The following is a 23564-nucleotide window of genomic DNA, read 5'->3' as shown; positions in this document are numbered from 1 at the left end:
CTGACAGGAAGGAAAAATAGAGGAAAGGGATTACAGCATGACTCACCCTATGGGGGAGGGGAGGTGCTTCCTCCTTCTCTGTCTCTGGTGAAGGGGATATGCCCTTTGGAAATTAAAACAAAACAAAACAAAAACAAAGCAACAAAGAAAAAGAAGAAATGTATAGAAAATATATGATAAAAAGAAAATACAATCTCAAGTGGAAACGAGACCAAATGTGAGAGAACTTCAAAAAGTTTGTGGGAAAATGGAATTCAAGTTAGCGGTTTATTTTGGTGTAAAAACCTTTTGAAGTTCATGCATAGTTTTTTTTTTTTTTCATAATATGCATTCTCCTTGAGCTTTTTGAAGACCTCTCATATATCTGTCACTACAATAAATGGACCAAACTTCCTTACTAAAAGACAAAGTTTGTCACATTCAATGGGAAACTGTCCAGCTGAGTGCTGTTTTATTCATGAGAGACACCTCCAAAATATAAGGACATGAAAGGATAGAAAAAGATGTGCTAGTAAAGAAAAACTAGTAACAATGTCATTCAAACAAATTTCAAAGCAAAAATAATTAGTAGGATGAAAAGACCCCACTGCATTAACAGTAGAAGTAATAATGCCATGAGGAAAATGGAATGATTTAAAACTGTTAGCACCTAATAAAATTAGCCTGAACATGAAATAATGAAGCAAAGGTTAGCATAAATTGCCAATTGTGTCATTATTACAGAAAGACTTAAAACAGCTCTTTCATTAATTGATAACAAGGAGATACAAAATAGAAGGAAAACAGTTTATGAGCACAATCTAGTGTAGTTGTTGGTCAACATTTTATGTAAAGCCCGGATAGTACATATTTTCAGTTTTGTGAAGCCAGAGGATCTCTGTCACAGCTACCTAACTCTTCTTTTGTTGGGGAAAATCAGCCATAGACACTATATAAACAGATGTTCAGGGCTAGACTTGTCACCTATTCCCCCAGCTGTCATTTGCCATGATCTAGCCAACACTTCACCAAAATAATTCACCAAATAATTGGGAACATGCATATTATTTTCAAGTAAGTGTTGGATATATTTAGAAATTAACCTCATGCTAGCTCAGAAAGTAATAGTGAACATATTTCCAAGTGTCTGATTTATAGACCTTGTTCTCTGATTATAGTACAATAAATTAGAAATCAATAATAGCATGGAAAATAATTTCCTAAAGACACAAAAAGCTCAAGCCATAAAGGAAGAGATTAATAGAAAAAAAGGAGATTCTGTTCATCAAGCAATGAACTGGGAAAAGTGAAAAACAACCAAAAGCTGGGAGAAGATTTTGTAATACATAAAACTGACAAATGATACTACCCAGAATATTTCAAGGCAGCCCTCCTCCCCAAAAAATCTATTTTAAAAGATCAACTCAATAAAAAAGGGGGGGCAAAAGAATTGCATAGACATTTCACAGAAGAAGAGCTAGAAATGGCCAATGAACATGAAAAGGTGCACAATCTTGTCAATAAGTGTGGAGAGTAGTCAATTGGGATGTAAAAGGAGTCGGGAAGAAGGAAGTGGACTGCAAAGAGAATAAGGGAGGAGAAATTGGAATGCAAAAGCCAGTTGGTTTTGGATGTAAATCGTCTGAAGATGTAAAGATGACTGGCGCCATATAATTTCTCTGATCTTTTTGGGGGACAATTTGATAAACACATGTGACTTCCTTTAGCCCCTTACTGGGCAGTATGGGGGTATTGGGTATTAATAACAACAGGAAGACAACTATTTACAATAGGCAGATACTGCTTTTGTATGTAGATGCTTCTCAATAGCCTTGTTAGAGTAGTTTATGGAAGCATGTTTCTACACGTGTCTACAGGCCACATGTTTTAATCACATGTTTCTATATTGGCTGCTCTCCACATATTCCCCCATTTTCTGCCCTTTAAAAAAATAAATCTAAGACTAGTTCTGGTCACAACTTTTCCATCAGAGAAGCTGTGCCCACCCAATTCTCACTTTTCTATACTTGTGTGTCTTTGTATGTTTGTTATTACATCTATTTCTAATCCATAGCCTTCCCACTCAGAGAAACGTGTTCATGCCGAACTATCCCGACAAATATGGGGTGTTTGGTTTTGTAAAAAAAATAAATGTATCTAGGTTTGATGAGGGTGAGGAGCAGTGGGAAATCTAGCATGGTATCAATGCGAGTGCAAATTATCTGACTCCTTTGGGAAATAATTCAGACCTATCTAGTAACGTGGACATGCCCACACCTTCTGTTTCCATTTTTCTACTCATAGGATCCCACCATCATGTGGGGCACTAAGATATGCTTCATCTTACTGATGCCCTTAGCTCTTGGAGTGGCCAGAGTCTGTGGACCCACAGACTTATTCAGAATGCTACACGCACTTTAATGAACCTCTATTATGCCGTGTAAATATGATTTTCTATACATGTAATGGTGTCAAGTCAGGGAGCATTTTCCTAGGATACTCTGTCCAAGATTAGCCAAAAAACAGGTCAAGAGGGTTACGTTTCTCTTTTCTCTCTCTCTCTCTCTTTTTTTTTTTTTTGAGAAGTTTTTGCCTTAGAGCATGTGTGCTTGTTGGAGAGAGAGAGTGAGAGGGAGAGTGAGAAATCAACCCCCCCAGTGGGAATGGCCACACTGCAATCCATTCTCCATTCTCCTCCTGGGATCTTGGGCATGCACACAGATGAACCTGGTGTGATTTTCAGGCCACTGGGTCAGGGACTTGAACCACAGTTGGCCATGTGGGAGTCCTGCGACATAACTACTACACCATCTGCTGGTTCCCAGGTCAAGAGTGTTATAAGCAGTGGTTCGTAATAACTAAAACTCAAAACAACTCCTGTGTCCATCAATGAAATGACTAAATACTAGTGAATTCACGGTTTAAATATTATAAAACTGTGAAAATAAATGAGCCATAGCTACATGTATCAACAGTGATTTATCTCATTGAGGGGAAAAAACAAATTGCAGAAAAATATGTAGCATGTACAGTTTATATAAGGGTTTAGAAACAAGCAAAGTCGAGTAGTATGATAGAGGGTTATAAAAATGTATGTATTAACTAAAAATGAAAGTAAGGGAATGTGAAATGCAGAATCCAGAATCATGGCTTCTGTTGGTAGAATAAGAGGCGAGGACTAGGCAGGAAGGTGCACTAATGTGGGAAAGTAGATGGACTAGAAATGGTTTTAGGTGGTGGATGAAATGGTGTTCATTTTATTCAACTAATAATAATGCCTTTATGTGTGTAAAATATTTTATAATTAAAACCCAGTACTAGAGTAATCTCTTGAAAACCTCTTTGTCGGTTAGGAATTGCATTTGCTCAGGTAATAGTAACTTTAACGCAATATAGGAGTTTTTCCCCCCACATAGTGGCCTCCTGCAGGCTCAGCTGCGGTGTCCTGCACTGCTAAGATGTTGTACTCTGCAAGTTGGGACCACATGGGAGGCCCAAGTTTGATTCGGTCTGACCTAGACTTAGTGTCCTGCTCCTGTAATCCCAGAGATTCCAGGAGGCTGAGGCAGGTAGATCACAACATGGCAAAATCCTGTCTTTCAAAAAAAAAGAGGCCCAGCAGCAGTGGCCACAGTTGTGCGATCACTTGGAAGTTGGAAGTCACATAAGAGTGCCAGGCTTGGTTCCCAGGCTTACTTGAATATGCCAGACCAGGGCTGGTTACGTGTAATTCTAGCTAACTGGGAGGCTGGACCTGAAGGGTCACGACATAAAGAGACCCTGTGGAGAGCACCTGTCTCTGTCTGTCTCCTTCTTCTTTCTTTCTCTCTCCCTCTTTTTCTCTCTAGTAAAGGAAAAACAAAAAGATAAAAACAAAATAGCCCCCATAGGTTGTATGAGTTTGTGACACCTCAGTGCCATGCCCAGCACAGCCTGCTGGCTGCTGTTGTTTACTATGATCCTCTCTAGGAAAGGTTCAGAGCCATCTCAGGGTAATCAGATACAGCCTTTTTGGTCTCTTGGTTATGCCACAGTGCTCCCTCTGCAGCACAGCCCTGGAAGGCTCTATTTCCATCTGTGACCAACTAACAAATGGCTTAAGCATTTTATCTCCTCAGTTACCCATTATCTTAATTGGGTTTTTAGTTGCTTCTCAGAGAGGGGATGTTATTCCCTGAGTGAGACTCTAATTAGTAAGAGAAGGTCCAAGTTTTATCATGGAAATAATACTCTTCAGTACTTTAAAAAAAATAATTCATGGCTCAGCTGTGGTGGCATGTGCTGGTAAGATGCCATGCCCCATAGCCTGGGATCACATGGGAGGCCCAGGTTCAATTTCCAGTCCAATCTAAAGGCTGGACATAGGAGTGTATTCCTGTAATCCCAGCAACTCAGGAGGCTGAGACTGGAGGATCACAAACTCCAGGCTGGCCTGGACAACATTGCGAGACGCCACCTAAAAAGGAGCCGGGCTGGGGGGCCAGCAGATGATGTAATGGCTACGTTGCTGGCTCTCATGTAATTGACTGTGGTTTGAGTCCCGGACCTGCTGGCTTAAAACTCATGTTGGGGGACCAGCAGTTAGCGTAATGGCTATGTCGCTGGACTCCCACGTAGTCGACTGCGGTTCGAGTCCCAGACCTGGTGGCTTAAACTCACGCCGGGCGCGTGTGTGTGCGTGCCCAAGATCCTGAGAGGAGAATGGAGGAGAAGGGATTGCGGCGTGGCCATCCCCCCTGGGAGTGATTTCTCGCTTTCTGTCTCTCTCTCTCTGTGTCTGTCTGGAGAGCACACGTGCCCTATAGCAAAAACCTCTCCAAAAAAAAAGAAGAAAAAAAACCAAACTCATGTTGGGCATGTGTGTGCATGTGCCCAAAATCCCTAGAGGAGAATGGAGGAGAAGGGATTGCCATGTGGCCATCCCCACTTAGGGGGTAATTCCTTGCTTTCTATAGCTCTGTCTCTGTGTCTCTGTCAAGCGAGCACACACACCCTATAGCAAAAATCTCTCTTAAAAACAAAACAAAACAAAACAAAAACAAAAAACAAAACCTCTGAAAAGGAAGGAGCCAAGCAACATGACATTTACCTGTGATCTTAGCTGGGAGATTGTGGCAGGAGGATTGCCACCGAGCAAGATCCTGTCTAAATACATGCATACATATAGGTACATAAATTCATTCATTCTCCCCCCCTCTAAAAAATAGGATCTCTTGGGGCCGGTAGGTAGTGTGGTGGTTAAGGGCACTAAACTCCCACATGGCCAACTGCAGTTCGAGTCCCAGACCTGGAGGCTTGCTTTCTCACTTTCTCTCTCTCTCTCTCTCTTTCTCTCTGGTCAAATTAAAATAAATAAATAAATTTAAATAAGATAATTCTTAAAAAAAAAAAAAAAAGGATCTCGCCATTGTCGAAAATTTGGAAACAAGGGAAAGTATAAGGTAGAGTAAAATCACCATCAGGTCTCTCTCCTTGAGAGAATCACTGTTAGCATTTTGGGCTTTTCATTCTAGTTTTTTCTTAGTATATGCATCTGTTTTCTTACATTATTTAAATCAACCTATGTACATAATTATGTATCCTCTGCAGTGTTTTTTTTTAAAGAATTGTTTATTTTTAGTTCCATTTGTTTTTATTATTTTTTTTATTTTACCAGGGAGAGACAGAGAGAGAGAGAGAGAGAGAGAGAGAGAGAAGGACAGGGAAAGCGAGTAAGTAAGCTGCCAGGTCAGGACTCAAACCATGGTTGGCCATGTGGAAATCCAGTGCCTTTGACCACCACGCCACCTGCTGGCCCCATGTGGTGTGTTTTTGTTTTGTTTTGTTTTGTTTTTTACTTGATATATTTATTTCCTCATATCATGAATATCTTTTTTTTTCTTTTTTAGATTTTTGCCATAGATCACATGTACTTGCCAGAGAGACAGAGATAGAGAGAGGGAAAGTGAGAAAATCATTCCCTGTAGGGATGCCTGCACCACAGTCCTTTCTCCTGCATTCTCTTCTCAGGATTTTGGGCACTGATGCACACATGCCCAGTGTGTTTCTCAAGGTGTTGCGTTCAGGACTCAAGCCATGGAGCTGGCTTCGTGGGATCCAGCTGTCTTAACCTCCACACTACCTACTGGCCCATGGACCTCATTTTTAATGGTGGTCAATGGATGTTCCTGTGTCTCCACTGGATGGTTAGCATGTTTTCCATTTTTCTCTATTTACTAGTAGAGCTTCCGTGAACAGCTTTGTACAGAAATGTTCAACTCTTTTATGATTATTTCTGTAGCAACTTCAAAGTCAGATTATTTTGTGAAAAGATGGATACATTTTTAGGTATAGATATACCTCTATTTAATTTTGATATAGATAGTAATATCTCTATAGGTACATGCATTTTCAAAATTTGGGGTGTAGCTGTGCCTGTTTATATTCCCACCAGCAGTTTTTGAAATGTCTGACTTTCTATCTTCACTATCATTTGATTCTATCATTTAAGAATATTGCTGGATGGGCCCTGTATAAGGGAGTCTGATCCCAATGGCTGATGTGGTGTGATCGGGCCTCTTTGGTTGGGGGATGGAGTACTCTCTCTCTCGTGAGCACATGTGTCCTCTAGAATTAAAAAGACATTTAAATTTTTTGGGACCAGCAGTTGGCATAATGGCTATGTTGCTGGACTCCCATGTAGTCGACCGTGGTTCGAGTCCCGGACCCAGTGTCTTAAACTTACGCCGGGCACGTGTGCGTGCGTGCCTAAGATCCCAAGAAGAGAATGGAGGAGAAGGGATTGCAGCGTGGTCATCCCCCCCGGGGGGTGATTTCTTGCTTTCTCTGTCTCTCTCTGTCTGTCTGGTGAGAGCACATACCCTATAGCAAAACCACCCCCCCCCCAAAAAAAAAGACATTTAAAATTGTTTTTGCTAATTTCTTTCTTTTTTTTTTTTTTTTTTTTTTTTTTGGATTTTTTTCCCAAGGGGTGGGTCACCCCCCCGAGGAGAGAGAGAAATAGAAAGTCAGAAATCACTCCCCGGGGGAGTGGCACCACAGCAATCCCCTCTCCTCTATTCTCTTCTTGGGATTTTGGGCACGCAAGCACACACATGCACCCGGTATGTATCGAGTGCTGGGTCCGGGACTCTAACTGTGGGGGAGTCCAGTGCCTTAACTACTACGCCACCTGCTGGTTCCAATTTTTGCTAATTTGACAGGGAGAAAAATATACCTTGTCATTCTAGTTTGCATTTCTTTTTGTATTTGTGAAGTTGAACAGGTTCTAGAATTTTATAAATCATATTTCTCATTCTGTAATTGTCTCTCATTACTGTCCTCTTCTTTACTTTGAAATACTTCAAGTGTACGAAGTTGGTACAGAATAATTTACTGAACCACCTGTGTACTCATAAGGCAGCTTAAGAAATCGGATTCTTTAAACAGAGTAGCTCCCCACCTCCATCATTCCCTCAGAAGTTTTCATGGACCTCCTTCCTCCTGGGTGAAGGGTAAATCTGGGGGCCCAGGACATCTGTATTTTGCCAGAGGATTGCTGCCCTGCATGGTACCTGTCTTTAAGAACTACTGGTGCAGACGTGGTTGTGGCATGCTGTCTGATTCTAGGGAGGAGGACAGCCTCCATTCGCTTCCAGAAGGCAGAACCCTCAGAAGAATCTGCTCCTTGTTCCTGGTCCTCTCTGACTCAATACGTGTCCTCAGCTTACCCAGCAGGGACCATTCCATAGAAAAGCGATCTGTATTCCCTTTACCCTAGAAAGATTTAGCAGCGCAGCTGTGAAACTGTGGCTGGTTTTGTGTGTGTGTGTGTGTGTGTGTGTGTGTGTGGGTGGGTGTGTGTGTGTGTGTGTTGTGGAATAAACTGTGTGCAGAAAAGGGCAGAAACAGAAAACCTGCACGGTTACTTCAGTGAATACTTTAAAGTGAACACTATGTACATGAGTCATACTTGCAGGGCATGTGGATCCTCCTTGATTTTTCTGTTGGGTCAAGAAACAGTATTGTCAGCACCCCTTCCCTCTGAGTGTCCTGAGTTCAGCCCTTTCTCTTCCCCTCGGAATTCCCCTCAGCAAGTATCCATGTCCTTCTTTTGTAAAAATAACTTTTTCGTTTTTAAAATAGTATTACCACCCATTTATTTGTTCCTAAAAAATACAGTTTTATTTTGCCTAGTTCAAGTTTCTCAGCTTCATTTGAGTCCACCAAGATTTCCTTATTCCAAGTTTCGGGTTCCACTCCTTCTTAGTCAACACTTTGGCTTTCACTTGAGAGACTTGGTGAGGCTGTGAATTCAATTTACACTGAAATTCTGCAAAAAACGCTTAAATTTTATATCTAATTTTTAGTCAGGTTGGCATTTTATCTTTAATAAATTAGAGATGCTGGAAACGTTCTGGCTCTTTATGACAAGCTTTTAGGAGCTGACCCTGTCGTTGTGTTCATGGTCAGTTTTCACTTTTATCAGTGCTTTTTAACCCCTGCGTAAGAATCTTTGTGTAGGGGCCAGCAGGTTGTGTAGTGGTTAAGAGGTTAGACTAGCACATAGCTAAACAGGGTTCGAGTCCCAGACTTGGCAACTTGAAAAATCACACTAAGTACATGTACATGCATGCCCCAAATCCCAGGAGGAGAAGGAATTACAGCATGGTCCTCCTCCCCAGGGGATAATTTCTTACTTTCCCTCTCACCTTTTCTCTGTCTCTTTCCTCTCTGGCAAGCGCACACACCCTTTGGCAAAACCCTTCAAAAAAAAAAAAATCTTTGTGTACACTCTGGCAAATTTACTTGTTAATTCTAATAATTTGTCCATAGATACATTTGAATTTTCTGCATATAAAATTATATCGTCTATAATATAATTATGATTTAATTTCTTCCTTTTCAATCCTTATCCTTTTTACTTGTTTTCTTTGTCTTCCTGTGCTTAGGCCCTCCACTACGATGTCGAATAGAAATAGTCATTGCCGGCATCTGTGACTTGTTTCTAACTGGGGAGGGGAGATTTCAATATATATTTTCTTTAGAATTTTTTCCCTAATGACAGAATATTGATCCTAAAAATCTAAGTTAATATATTCCCACATAGCCACAGTCCTTTATATAGGGTTTATGGTGAGAATGAAATGAAATTCAGTGCTAAACACCCAGAATAAGTTTGACTGTAAAGAGGTGCTTACCAAATTATCCGTAAGTAGTTCTTTTTTGTACCTTTTGAAAGTTTTCACTTCAAGGGTTGCTTGATTGACTTATAGAGCCCCATGTTCTTTGCTAACTTAGAAAAGAGTATTCTAGGTCAAAGATTGGTTTAAAACATGTTGACCTCGATCTTTTGCAGCAATTTTTGTAGAGTTTATTTGAATAGCGTATCCTCAGCTATTATTAGGGCTGACTTTATAATTGTCTGATTTCTCCCAGTTTTAGTAAAATTCCCCAGTATGAGAGCGTTTCATTGCCCCTCCATCTCTGTTTGTAGTCACCTCATTTCTGAGGTCTCCTCCAGCTGGGGAATGGGGATAGAACAGGGGAAGATTTCTCAGTTACATCATGTTGTTTTAAACCTGCAGAGTGAGGCAGAGAAGAGAAAAACTGGATTCGTCCTATAGGGGATTTTGTAGAGGAGCTTGGGATGTTCGGGAAAAGAGCTAATATTATTATTATTATTATTATTATTATTATTATTTTATTTTCTGTCCTAAAGCCAGGTTAGAGCCAGTGCGGGGAGCTCTGGTGACAGGTTCCAGCTGTTGCCACCCTAGTGTACCACATCCCCTCTTCTTCCCGGAGGGTATGTCAGACACTTTCTTGTGGGGACAACAGGAAGGTGTTGTGTGAAAGACCTGCGTGGCCCATGATGTCACCCCCTGCACACACACCTCAGGCCCTGCATTGTCTCGCAGTGTCTGATCTAGGATAATGAGCCAGCTGGTCACCCTGCAGAACACGTGTTCAGGGCTTTCATCCAGGGCTGCTTGCTCCAGCACCTCCAGTGAGGGGACGCGGGTGCTCTGCCACTGTCTCTGTCACACTTTCTGAGCACTCTGCTGTGTCCGCAGTTCCAGTGTCACAGCGTCCAAGTCAGGGTCTGTGTGCTCACTTGTGTTCCCCTTGAGGATGCCTGCTAGTGCTGTTCCAGGTTCTCTTGGGTGGCAGGTTCCTATTGTCCTCGGGATGGACAACCTGGCATGGAGCCAGCGGCCTCCCAAGTCCCAGTTACCCAAATGCTCCTTCGTTCTTGTGCTGAGTTCTTTTTCTCCTCCACTAGAGAGCAGATAAATAAGGGGAACCAGGGAGCCTCGTGTCTGCCAACTTTCTCTCTAGGAACTGACAGACATTTTATCTGGAGAAGAATTAGAAATGCAAACTAAATAAATGTTGTAGGTTCTTGTTGAAGATTTCCAAGTGCTCTGTGGGTTTTCACTTTCTCCTTGTAAGGAATTATTGTAGGAACCGGTGGGTGGTGTGGTGGTTAAGGGCGCTGAACTCCCACATGGCTGACCATGGTTTGAGTCCCGGACCTGGTGGGTTGCTCTCTTACTTTCTCTCTCTCTCTCCCTCTCTGGTCAAATTAAAATAAATAAAGTTAAATAAAATAATTCTTTTAAAAATAATAAAATAAAATAATTCTAAAAGAAAACAATAAATTATTGTAGATGGTTAGGGCTTTAGAGAATGAGGAGAGTTCTGGCAGTGGTTTTTTTATTTGGCTTCTGTGTCCTGGAACCTTCCAGACAGCTTTTACAAAATACAGATTCCGGGCTATCCCTCAGTCCTACCCAGTAAAAATCACCGATCCCACTGAACTCAGTCATACCAGAGCAGAATTCCTAGTGATACTTGAATGAAAGGAGGGAGCTAGAGCCAAAGCTGACTCTGGCTGAATTTGGTCAGCGTGTCTTGCCTGTCTCATGGAGGAAAGTCAATAAAAGAAATGGGTGTGTTTGGGCTCCCCAGCCGTGGGGTGTAGCTCCTCCATCTCATGGGAAAGTGCAGCATTTTTATTTAAGATGAATAACTTTCCATCCAGCATTCTGCACTGTAAAAGGCTTTATCCCTCTTGCCATTTTTCTTATTAGAACTAATTTGTTGTGAAGTTATGGATTCCTCATAATGTAATTATCACGGAATTTCCTTCATGTTGGCAAAATTCCTTAAATGGTTGTGTAGGGACCCCTAGGGTGCCCTTGCTCATGGCAAGACCCCTCCTGTAATACCCTTCAAATGGCAAACTCCATGATCTGCTCTTCCTCAGTAACATGATGTCAGGTCTGAGGACCTTGAACACTCCATGCTGGGTCCAGCAGTGGGGCCACTCCGTTCTTTTGAAGGTTTCTGGAATCCACTTGGTGAGTGATGCTGCCCCACATGCCCTGACTCCTGTCACACTCAACCCAAACCTTGCAGGAAGGTTTCTGTTCAGAGTTTTGTAGAGTTTATTTGAACAGTGTATCCTCAGCTATTAATAGGGCTCACTTTATAATTGTCTGATTTCCCCCAGTTTTAGTAAAATTCCCCAGTGAAATTCCCCTGGCTCTGCAAATTTGTCCCCATGTTACTTGCAAACACAAAGTGGGTGTAGCTTTCTGCATGAGACCTTCCTCAGGGCACTGTCTCCCTTGAGACACAGGTGCTAAGGTCTCCCTCCTGTAGCCTCGACCTGGGACAGGGACCAGGTCATAGTCAGGCACAAGTGAGAGACCTTTGAAACTTCTGTGATTCTCACTTTATGACATGTTTTTGAAAGTATAGGGACCAACAGATGGTGTAGTGGTTAAGGTGCTGGACTCCCGTGTGGTTGACTGCAGTTTGAGTCCTGGACCCAGCAGCTTGAAACTCACAGTGGTGTGTGTGTGTGTGTGTGTGTGTGTGTGTGTGTGTGTGTGTGTGTGTTTGTGTGTCCAGAATCCTGAGAGAATGAAAAAGAAGGGATTGTGGTGTGGCCATCCCACTGAGGGGTTATTTCTCTCTCTGTTTCTCTGGCATATACATGTATCCTATAGCACAAATCTATCTTAAAAAACAAATAAATAGAATAAAGTGTAAAGAATCAGTTGCATCTAACTGACACCTGGGTGCCTTTCTCCAGAGTTGGCAGGTAAAGATTTTGTATATTTGTTTAAAATTTTGTTCAATAAAATAAGTAAACATGATATAAAATTATTATGATACAAATAATTGTATGTTATATATAATATTGAATAGCCTATTATATATGGCATATTATGTTAAATCAGAGGAAGTTTGAGCCCTTCCCCCCACACTTTAGACAATTCCCTCTGTGCCTAGGAGAACAGCCATAATAAGAATTTACTGTGTACCTTTTCTGTTTTAAAAGACAGTTTTTACTTGTGCTTATATATAAGCCATGAGCAATACCAAGTGACAGTTGGGGTTCTTTTCAGAAGCTGTAAACCAGTGATGTTACAGTGTGTATGTTATTCTGCGGTTTGCTTTACCCAGTTGCCAGCTACGTGCACGTCTGGCCCTTTTCCCTCTGCAGTTTCTCTATCCAGTGGATGAATGGCTCCTGGGGGTGGGGGGGAGTGCTTGAATGTATCTGGGGCTTTGCTAATGTGGGTGGCTCTGCAGCAGCTGTCCTGGTGTGGGGAACGTGAGAGTGTGTGCGAGTCCTCCAGGACATCCTGCAGCAGAGAGCTAAGGAGCAGGAGATGCTTAGATTGCTGCATACCCTAGCTGTGCTGGCCATGCCAGAGGTGGCAGTGAGGCTGCTGCCACCTCACCCCTTACCTGCCCCAAAGTGCTGCTACTTGGCAGAGGTCTTATGCTCAGGTTCCCAGACATAGGCTGGCAGCCCTTGGGCCAGTGCTCTGCAGCCTTGGTCCTCTGCCAAGCACATGGGGCTCGCCAGAATCTGATGTGCAGGCTAGAAAGCATAGCTGTAGCCCACAGGACCCTGGAAAGGGTGGGCTTAGATGCAGAACCCTGCCTAGAGGAGAGAGTTCGGCCAGCCGTAAGCCTCCTGCACAGGACTGCAGCCCCTGGGAACAGCGGCAGGGAACATCTTGCACTGCTTGCCTGTGGTCAGGCCATCTGGGAACCCCTGGGGATCTAAGAGGAAAGCAGCCTCTCTGTCTCCATAGCCCAGCACTGCTGAAAGGTCATTTTGAGGTGCCTCCTCCCTGCAACCTCATCCTAGATTTGGGAAAGCCTGGGCGCTGGAACATCTCTTTGGGCTTTTTATTTATTTTTCTTCTCAGATATGGCTGCATGGTTGTGTGATGAGGCCAAGGTGTGGGGCCTGCCATTCTTGCAAGGGTAGTGTGTGGGACATGGCAGAAGGTCGGGGCCCACCTGTTCTGCACCTGCCATTTGGCTGGGCTGAACTGGGCTCTGCAGCAAGCAGGAAGGAGCGGCGGGAGCAGCCTCCAGCCTGGCAGCCTCACTGCGGCTGGGCCCCCTGCGGCTGCGGATGCGCAGGCTGCCTTCTGCAAGGGCAGGGCTCGGCGGCCAGCTCCAGGTAAGGGCCAGCTTGCTGGCCTCCCTTCCTCTGGCTTTTGTCTGATTTGTTTGGAATGGCTGGAGGAAAGGACGCCACAGATGGGGACGGAGCTTAACCTGAAAGGCTGCATAAAGGGGACCCAGCAGGACTCAGAAGAGAAAGCACCAGGTCAGCTGGGAACATTGGAGGGATTTTCGTGGGCTCCATCCTTCCTGCTGTCAGCTTTCCCAGCAGTGTCAGCTTAGAGGATGCTTCCTGTATTTATGAGTATGAAATTTTAAAAGTCTTTTAGCAGGTGTGTGTTATTTCTGGGCTGTGTGTGCATGTGTTTGTGTGTGTGTGTGTGTTTGTATCTGTGGACTTGCATATATTTATGTTCGTGTACCTGTGTATCCGTGTTTACGTATTATGCCTGTTGTGCCTTTGTGTTCATGTGTGTGCATGTGTTTCTCTGTGTGTATGTGTTTCTGTGTGTTTGTATGTGTGCATGTGATGTGCATGTGTTTGTGTACATGCATTTATGTGTGTGTGTGTGAGAGTGTTTGGGGGCATGCATGTGTTTGTGCATGTGTGTGCCTGCACTAATTTGTGTGTGTGTGCGCGCATGCCTGCTCTGATCTGGGGGTGTTGGAGGTAGTCTCTAGGAGAGCAGATAGGTGTGCTGGGGCAGAAGCAGACCGGCGGCAGCTCAGTGGGCGGGGGCAATGTGGCAACTTGGCCACTTCCTCCTTGTAAAGTGGGGGAGGATAATGACTGGTTCCATCTCATCTAATCAAAACATTCCTACCTCCTACCCCTGGAGAAGTTTCACCTGATGTATAGGCGGGCTGGGAGAATGGGGCAGAACTCTGGGGGTGGCCTGCTTAGGCTAATGCTGCCGTGGGGAAAATGTTCAGTGCATTTGATGCCTGAGGACTTTGGTGCGGCTGGTGGGGCTGGCTGAGGTGTGTCTTTGGGTGTGAGCCTTTCTGAACCTTGGGATGTGGACAGTCAGACTGCCTGGTTTGTGACTACCCTGGGGAGTCACTTTTCCGGGATCTCCTAGTGGCCCTTTAAAGAGGCCCTTTAAAGAGGCAGAGTCCTCAAGCCTCCCATAGACGAGCTGTTCCAGGACAGTTGGTGTCAGGCATCAGAATTGGCTTAGTGGGACTTGCACTCAGGAGGGCCAGGAGTTGGGCTCAGTAGATCCCTGACTGTTCACTCTGCGGTGCTGCTTTTTCAGGGATAAATGCCCAAGCCCGGAGGCTGCAACGGAGTCGTGCGAAGGGGACTCCACTCCTGGCCTCAGGAGGTGGCGGGAGCCCCCCTCGGCCCCGGCTGCGGCGCACGGTCAGCGAGACCAGCCTGAGTCCAGCCACCACCCTGCCTGACGCCTCCCAGGCCCCTGAGGAGCCTGGCCAGGACACCATGCGCTACTCCCTCTACCAGTGCCCGCACCTGCTCCTCCTGCAGGGATACAGCCAGCAGCACGTGAGCCTCCTCCCCTTCTAATTCCTGCCTGCCTAGGCGAGCGGCCACAGGGGTCAGCAGAAGTCGACTGAGATGTGGGCTTCTCCTGCCATGGACTTAGTCCTGCGATGACTACAGGGTGGGTGGGGAGCCCTGTGCTGGCCCCTCCAGGTAATGACAGGAGGCACAGGAGGGGCTTCTCACTTATCTGAGCCCAGAGTGCTCTGCCTTTGGTGCCAGGCCCCTCATGGAGACTCCCTACCTCTGTCCAGGTGGCTTCTTAGGCCATGTCCAGTCCTGGCCTGGAGGAAGAGTGGGCAGGTGACCAGGGTCAGTCTGCTTCCTTGCCCAGGAGGTGGTGGACACTGAGTCACTACTGGTGACTGCATGCTCAAAGAAGGCCCAGAAAAAAGCCTACTCCACCCCGTGCCCACCCCAGAGCCATTTCTTGCCATTTACGTCAGCAGTGTCTGGGCTAGAGGGATCTTGCCCTCAGTGGACTCCCTGCTTGGTGTCTTTGTTTGTTCAGCTTCTCTCCCGCCCCTCGTCCACGAGCACATTAAGTGTCAGGGCTGCTGGTGCCCAAGCCTTAGGAGATGTCTTTTCTGCTGAGCTGGACAGCAGGAACGCTGCTCACACAGATTTATGGGGAGCACCTCGGGGAGAGTTGGCTGTTCCAGGTCGGCTCTCCCCTGGCCTTTCACTGTCTCAAAGCTGGGTCGTTCCTGGGTCTCCATGTGCCACTGAGGCTCCCCTGAGTCAGGCTAGGGCAGCAAAGGCAGGTCCCTCAGAGCTGCCAGGGGCTCTGATGTGGGTTTGGCCCATGATATGGAGAGACCCTGGGGACAGGAGTCCCAGCACATGACTTAGTAACCACAGAACTGGACACTTTCCATCCCTTTTCTTTCCTGCTGCACCAGTCCTGCCCTGATTGTCTGTCTGTGTTTCAGGACAGCCTGGTGTACGTGCTCAACCGGGACCGGCACACGGTAGGCCAGCGGACCCCCTCCAGCAAGCCCAGCATCAGCCTTTCGGCCCCCGACATCCTGCCCCTGCACTGCACCATCCGCCGGCACCAGCTCTCGGGCAGCGGCCAGGCCAGGGAGAGGCTGGTGCTGGAGCCCATCCCCGGGGCGCCCATCTCAGTCAACTTCTCTGAGGTGGGGCGGAGGACTGTGGTGCTACATCATGGAGACCTGCTCTCCCTGGGCCTCTACTACCTGCTGCTGTTCAAGGACCCTGCACAGGCCCAACCCCTGCCTGCCCGTGCCCTGGCCCGCCTCCGGGCCGTGCCACAGAGCTGCAGGATGTGCGGTGCTGCGCTCAGGGCCCGGACCCCCTCTACGCTGACTACTCTGCCCCGGAGGCGGCAGCTGCACCTTGAGTTTGAGCCTGACGTGGAGGATGCACTGCTGCAGAGGATCATGACGCTGATCGAACCAGGGGGTGATGACCACAAGCTGACACCTGCCTTTCTGCTCTGCCTCTGCATCCAGCATTCAGCCACCCACTTCGAGCCGGGCACATTCGGACAGCTCCTGCTCAAGATAGCCAGGATGATCCGTGAGACAGTCTGGGTCAGTGGTGTGGGGGAATAGGGAGGGGGAACAGGTGGATGTGGCCTTTGGTCACAGCCAGAATAGCCAGAGTGATCTGTGAGACAGTCTGGGTCAGTGGTGTGGGGGCACAGGGGTCTGGATGTAGCCTATGCCCACAGCATCCTCTAGCTGTGGCAGAGGTGCCACAGCTCTGGTGCCCCCATGGTACTGGAGGGGCTAAGGGCAGGCCTTCCCTGCCTGCCTGCACCCCCAGGCCCCTTGGAGACTTCAGAGCACCTGCTGCAGCACTTGGCCCTTGTGAGGGGTGGGGAGGCGGAGGACAGCAGTCACTTCCTGGGCTCTGAGCCTGTATCCCCCACCCATGTGGTCCAGCCCAGCCCGGTGCTATCACCTGCCTGGGAATTACTAGAGGGGCTAAGGGCAGGCCTTCCCTGCCTGCCTGCACCCCAGGCCCCTTGGAGACTTCAGAGCACCTGCTGCAGCACTTGGCCCTTGTGAGGGGTGGGGAGGCGGAGGACAGCAGTCACTTCCTGGGCTCTGAGCCTGTATCCCCCACCCATGTGGTCCAGCCCAGCCCGGTGCTATCACCTGCCTGGGAATGGGGTACCCCAGGCCTTTGTTAGGTGAAGGTGCAGTCGAGAGTTCTCACAGGCGCTGCCCAAGAGACTTGGAAGGCCCCCACAGGGCAAGTGTCCTAAGCTCCCACTGGGGCGTCTTAAGCTGCTGCCCATCTGAGTTGGCCCAGCTTGGTAGTGGAGGCGCAGGGCCAGCTGACGTTTTCACATTGACCAACTTTCCTTCGGGACAGGATCTCTGTACGTTAGTCCCTTGGATGTTGTGGGCAGGGGTCTGTCCTGTGCCTTGTACACATCCTGGCCTCGGCCCACAAGGTGCTTGGGGCACCCCAGCACATGCACAAATGGCTCCAGGCACCGTCTAGCACCTCCTGGGAGGCAGCACTGCTCCAGGAGGATTATCTTGGACTGTTGGAGGGCCTGATGGGCATCCCAGCTCTGGATAAGCCGCCTGGCTGCATCCCCGTCACTCCCACTCCCTCACACTGTGGCTTAACTCTCAAGGACCCAAAGACTTGTGGTTATTCAGCGTGGTTCAGAGACCCTCGCTAATCCTGGCCCTGCGATCCTAGGCAGAAATGAGAAAGGGAAAACATTTGGCTATGCAGAAACCTGACCGATTTCTCCTGTTAAAGTCCACATTTAAGGCCCAGCAGCGGTGGCATGTGCTGGTTCACACTGCTGTTCAAAGTCAGGAATCAGGCTTATGTTTAGTCAGATAAAAAGTGCTAAAGCAAGAATAATGACAGCACAGAAAATGTTGGCTGAACCTGTGTCCCTGATGGGAAATTTAAAGTTATGTGTAAATATTCATGCACATAAGCCTATTTACTCATGATTCCTGTGACTGGCATTTAGAAATGTGTGTGTTGGGGTTAGGTGGTGGTATAGCCACTGTTGAGGGTGCCTTTCTCTCTCTCTCTCATGGAAGAAATAAGTAAAAAAGAACTACTTATTTTATTTGCTATTATCTTTTTTTTTTTTTTTCATTTGACCAGCAAGAGACACATAGAGAGAGAAAGGGAAAGTGAGAGAGCAAATCTCCGGGTCTGGGATTTGAACCGTGGTTGGCCATGTGGGAGTCCAATGCCTTAACCACCACACCATCTGCTGGTCCCTAAGTAAGCTTTATTTTTAATAGCACTTAAAGGGCCAGCTGGTGATATCATGGTTAGGATAGCTGGATCACACATGATCACTGTGCAGTTTAAGTCCTAGACTTAGTGACTTGAAAAAATACATGGGGTGGGAACCAGCAGTTAGTGTAATGGCTACATTGCTGGATTCCCACGTAGTCGACCGCGGTTCGCATCCCGGACCTGGTGGCTTAAAACTCACGCCAGGCGCGTGTGCATGCGTGCCCAAGATCCCGAGAAGAGAATGGAGGAGAAGGGATTGTGGCGTGACCATCCCCTCTCGGGGGTGATTTCTTGCTTTCTGTCTCTATGTCTCTCTCTGTCTGTCTGGCGAGCGCACGTGCCCTGTAGTGAAAACCTCTCCAAAAAAAAAAAAAAAATACATGGGGCATGTGTGCATTCATGTTTAAAATCCTAAGAGCAGAATGGAGAAGGGATTTTGGCATGACCCTGGGGGTGGTTTCTCACTCTCTCTCTTCAGTAAGCACGCGTGCTCTGTAGCAAAAATTTTTGTTTTAAGAGACAGCATTTAAGGATGTAATTATGATGCCTAACAATAAGATTGTTAGTAGCCCCATAGCCTGGTGGTTGATGGAACCGGATCCCACATAGTCAAATCCTGGTCCTGGTGACTTGAAAAACACGGCAAGTATGTGTGCCTGTCCGAAATCCTGACAGAATAGAGACATGGAGAAAAGAGACGGTGTGTGAGGGTGTGACCATGCCCCACTGTGGATGCTTTCTCCCCCCCTCTCTGTCTCTGCCTCTCTGCCACATACCATCTGACAGTTAAAATCATATTTTAAAAGAAAGTGTTAGTAGAATCTTCATTCTCTTGGGTCATCAGGAAAGTCATGATGCATTTTTGCATAGAAAAACATAGAAAAATATATCATGACTTCTCTGACGACCCAACAGTATTTATAAAATGTTTGGCCTAATATTTTTTAAATGGCCAGTTATGCAAGCTAGGGGGTTGTGAAATATTTCTGTTGTAGGAAACATGTAGGTCATACTCAGTAGTGGAATGGGAAGAAATCTAAGTCAAATGGAAAATGTTCTTTCCGACATAGCTCAGAATAAACAGCCAGCTTAGCACAGGATATCTGGGACAACCATGTCGTATTTTTCACTACATGGCATAATGTGTATGCGACCATCTCTCTGTATTATCCTGTTTTTCTCATATTTGCTTTTATTATTCTTTATAATTGTAGGAGAAGACCAAAGAACTAGCAGAGAAGCAGGCACAACTGTAAGTACGGCCCAGCTCTCATGACTGCCTCTAGCCCCAGGTTCCCTGTGGGCTTGCCTTGCCAAAGGAGCCTAATCCCAAGAGCCTCCCAGATGCCTTGGGGTCATCTCTGGGCTTTTGCCAAACTGTCATGCATTTTAGAGCAGCCTTTTGCATTTGTTTAATTGTCACCCTGAGAAACTCTGTGTTTGGGAAATTTCTCCAGAGCATCCTTAGACTCAGAGGCCAGGTCCTCCTCCCCGCCTTCGCCTCCTTTTCACCTCTCCTGATGACTGTGTTGAAACCAGCTGCCGGCCAGCTGCGATGTTGTAGCAGTAATGCTGTGTTCCTTGTTGCTGAAGGTGTGTGGGAAGGTCTCAGGTCTCCTGTACATGCTCGTGATCCTGGCTGGCTGAAACTGGGAGTAGACTGTGGCATCAAGACTGTTGGGGGCGCCTGTCTCTCTCTCTCTTCTCTGGAAGAAATAAAGATTTTTTTTTTAAAGCCTTAAACAAAAACAAAACAAAACAAAAAACTAACCTGCCCCTTTAGGAGAATGCGCTCTCAGTTTCGAGGTAGGGCAAGCCATCTCCTCTCTCTAATGTTTGTTTTCATAAAAACACTATTTCTGGAGCCAGCAGGTGGCATGTGGCGAAGGTGCTGGACTCCCACATGGCTGACCTTGTTTTGGGTGCTGGACCCGGTGGCTTAAAAATCATGCTGGGTACATGTGCGTGTGCCTATAGTCCCTAGAGGAGAATGGAGAAGAAGGCTTTGCATTGTGGCTGCCCCCCAGGGGGTGATTTCTCACTTTCCCTCTTTCTGTCTCTCTCTCCCTACAGCAAGAGACCTAAATCAAAAACAACAACAAAACACTATTTCTACCCATACACTGCCGATGGGACTTGGGGAAACTATTTCGATCTAATAAACACATGGGCAGAGTCTGTGACTCCCAGACTCAGCCTTGAGTATGTGCCTTAGAGAAGCACCTCACAGAGAGGGCCATTGGTGAGAGCGGGTGCTGGAGGCAGCAGTGCATCTCGGGCAGCAGTGCAGTGCGTTTACACAGCAGACACTGTAGCCGTGGGAGTGAAGGAACCACGATGTGTGGCCTCTCCGCGTAGGTGAATCTAAGAATAAGGCTGGAAAAGGCACCCAGAAGAGTATCTATAACATGATTTTATGTGTGTGTGTGTGTGTGTGTGTGTGTGTGTGTGTGTGTGTAGTCAGTCATATATTGCAATGACATTTCAGTCCCTGGTGGATACAATGGTGGTCTTATAAGAGTACAGAAAGCTATGCCATATGGCCTAGTTGTGGAGTAGATTACACCATCTAGTCTAGGTTTGTGTGAGCACACTCTGCAATGTTCACACACCAGTGAAGTTGCCTAACAATCCATTTCTCAGGGCATATCCCTGTCATTAAGTGATGTGTGACTAGATATGTATTTACATACATATGCATGCACAATTAAGCCATTCTATTGAAGACACACATGCATGTATAACATTGTAAAGAAAAGCAGGTTGAGGGTGGTGGTCATGTTGGGCAGCAAAGGAGGAGACAGGGCCTGGGAGGGCACATGGGCTCCTCATATTGGTGGCATCCTCCATAAGTTAAACCACTATGCATTCATCCCTGTTTATATCTCGCCTGTCACAGATGGTCCATCTATACAGCATGGCACTGCCACATGTGTTTACTTAGATGTGCACCGAGATCCTGTAAAGGAACTAGGGAAGAATTTTACTGAGGTGGGAGTGACGGTCACGCAGAGATGGAGCCTCAGGCCAGGCTCCTCACTACCTGACCAGGTGGCGTGGAGCTCAGAATACCTTTCTCACACAAATACCTGTGTCCTGCTGCAGCTGAGGTCAGGAGACCAGAGTCAGATCCGAGTGCTAGGTGTTGAGTGAGTTGTGGACACTGAGGTCTGGGACTGTGTGGGGGGACCCAGGCTCTGCCTCCTGGCTGGACAGGAAGGGGCTTGGTATATACCAGCCCTGGATGGTAGCACTGGCATCAAAGGATGATCAGCAGGTGACCAAAACCAAGAAGTTGCCGAGGCAACGTCTCGGGGTGCCCCATCTCTTGCAAGGCAAAGTCTCTGTAGGAGTTGGGATCGGGACCCACCCGTAGGTGGGGTGGCCACACGCTGGCCTCTTTTCCCTTCCGCTTTGCTCTGGGACAACTAGAGTTCTAGCCAGAGGCGGGGCAGGTGATAGGAATCTATTTCACCCTTCTCCTAAGTGCTGAGGTGCAGGTAAGACTGGAACCCTCTATTCCAGCCCTACCTGGTCTGAAGTGTGGGTAGGGGTGGACCACACACTCCGAGCTGACAGGAAGAGCCTCGCTAGCCTCCAGCAGCTGTTCACTCATTGTGCTTTCCCCAGAACATTCTTTCATTGTTAGGACCTCAAAACAGCCCTGTTTCCATCCCTAATGCATGTTTATAGGTCCCCTCCCCCTTTTTCCTTTAAAAATAATGATTCATTCCCAAAATATGGAACAGTAAAGAAAATATCAATCACCCATCAACTCACACCTGGAGGGTTGGTAGCATTCTGCTGTATTTGTTTCAGATCTTTGTGTTGTGTTTTTCTTTTTAAATTGTGAATGATCCCTGAATGTTACTAAATGCATTTTCTGCATCTGTGACCAAGATATTTTTTCCCCTTAAATTTGTTACTACATTAACACAGGAGAGACTCTGGGCCTGGCAGTTTACTCAAAGAAGGCTAAGGTTTTCTCATGTTGAACCATTCTCAAGTTTCTGGGGTGAAGTCCTTCATGACAATTTTGTAGTATAGCAAGCTACAGTTATTTGTTTATTTAAATTACCAAAGGATGCATGTGTGAGAGAGAGATTGAGAGAAAGAGAAAGAGAGAGGGAGAGAGAGAGAGAACCTCTGTGGAGTGTGATCACATTGCAATCCCTTCTCCCCCGTTTCTCTATCCAGTTGGGATTTGGGACATGGACCCACACGCACCTGGTGTTTTTCAAGCTGCCGGGCTGGGAGTCAAACTACAGTAGCCACTAGGCTATGAGGCTGACTCAGTTTATTATTTATTTTAACTGACATAAAATTATATGTATGTATTGTGTATGACATGATGTTTGGAGTATACACGCATCGTGGAATGACTAATTCTTGCTGTTTCACATATGGATTACCTCACGTAGTTATTCTTTTTGTAGCGAGAATACTTAATATCCACTTTTAGTATTTTTTAAAGAATGTAGTATGTTGCATCATCATTAGCAATGGTTGCCATGTTGTAAAATAGATTTCTCGAACTTATTCCTCTGGTATAGCTAAACTAATATCCTATAGCCACCATCTCCTCACTCCCCCACCCAGTCATCCTAGCTCCTGGATTACCATTTTCTACTCTATAGTTCCATGAGATCAACTTTTTTACATTCCATGCGTAAGGGTATTCATGGGGTATTTGTCTTTCTGTGCTTGGCTTATTTCACTTAACATTCTCCATGTTCATTTTTGTTGTCACAAATGGTAGGTTTCCTTCTTTTTTAAAGCCGAATAGTATTCCATTGTGTGTATGGACACTGTGTGTTGTTTATCTGTTGACGGACACTTAGGTTGCTTTCACATTGTGGCCACTGTGGATCATGTTGCAATGCACATGAATGAGCAGATATTACGTTGACACACCTGGTTTCATTTCTTTTAGGTATATATCCTTTAGATCCAGGATAGCTGAATTAGATGGTAGTTCTATTTTTAAAAGAGATTTCTGCTATAGGGTGCATGCATTCTCTGTAGACACAGAGAAGCAGAGAGAGAGAAAGTGAGAATTCACCCCCCCAGGAAGGATGGCCACACAATACTTTCTCTTCCATTTTCCTCCCTGGATCCAGGGCACATACACACACGTGCCTGTGTCAGTTTCAAGCCTCTAAGTCAAGGACTCGAACTGTGGTCAGCCATGTGGGAGTTCAGTGCCTTAGCCATTACACCCCCTGCTGGTCCCTATTTTTAATTTCTTAAGAAACCTCGCTATGTTTTCCCTAGTGGCTGTACTAATTTTCATTCCCACCCACAGTGTGCACAGCTCCCTTTTTATGACATTTAATAATAGCCATTTTAATAGGAGCAAGGTAATAGCTCATGTTTATGTTTTTATTTTTGTTTGTTTTTAGAA

The 23564-nt window shown here is 46.1% G+C and overlaps 1 protein-coding gene across 6 annotated transcripts in view; it reads left to right on the top strand.

Annotated features, from left to right (window-relative positions):
• The window catches only part of RADIL (Rap associating with DIL domain), a 115091-nt gene that overhangs the window by 62300 nt on the left and 29227 nt on the right, over positions 1–23564 (top strand). For all 6 annotated transcript variants that reach the window (XM_027769989.1, XM_014585958.2, XM_027769991.1 and 3 more), the window contains 3 exons: positions 14661–14908; positions 15838–16464; positions 19375–19412. In XM_027769989.1, the coding sequence (XP_027625790.1) occupies positions 14661–14908; positions 15838–16464; positions 19375–19412 (913 nt within the window). The remainder of the gene's footprint in view (positions 1–14660; positions 14909–15837; positions 16465–19374; positions 19413–23564) is intronic.

This window comes from Tupaia chinensis, unplaced genomic scaffold (genome assembly GCF_000334495.1).
Source record: "Tupaia chinensis unplaced genomic scaffold, TupChi_1.0 Scaffold000101_1, whole genome shotgun sequence".
In the NCBI taxonomy this organism is placed as follows: Eukaryota; Metazoa; Chordata; class Mammalia; order Scandentia; family Tupaiidae; genus Tupaia; species Tupaia belangeri.
Note: the sequence above shows the minus strand (reverse complement) of the source record. Positions and strands in the feature narration are given on the sequence as shown.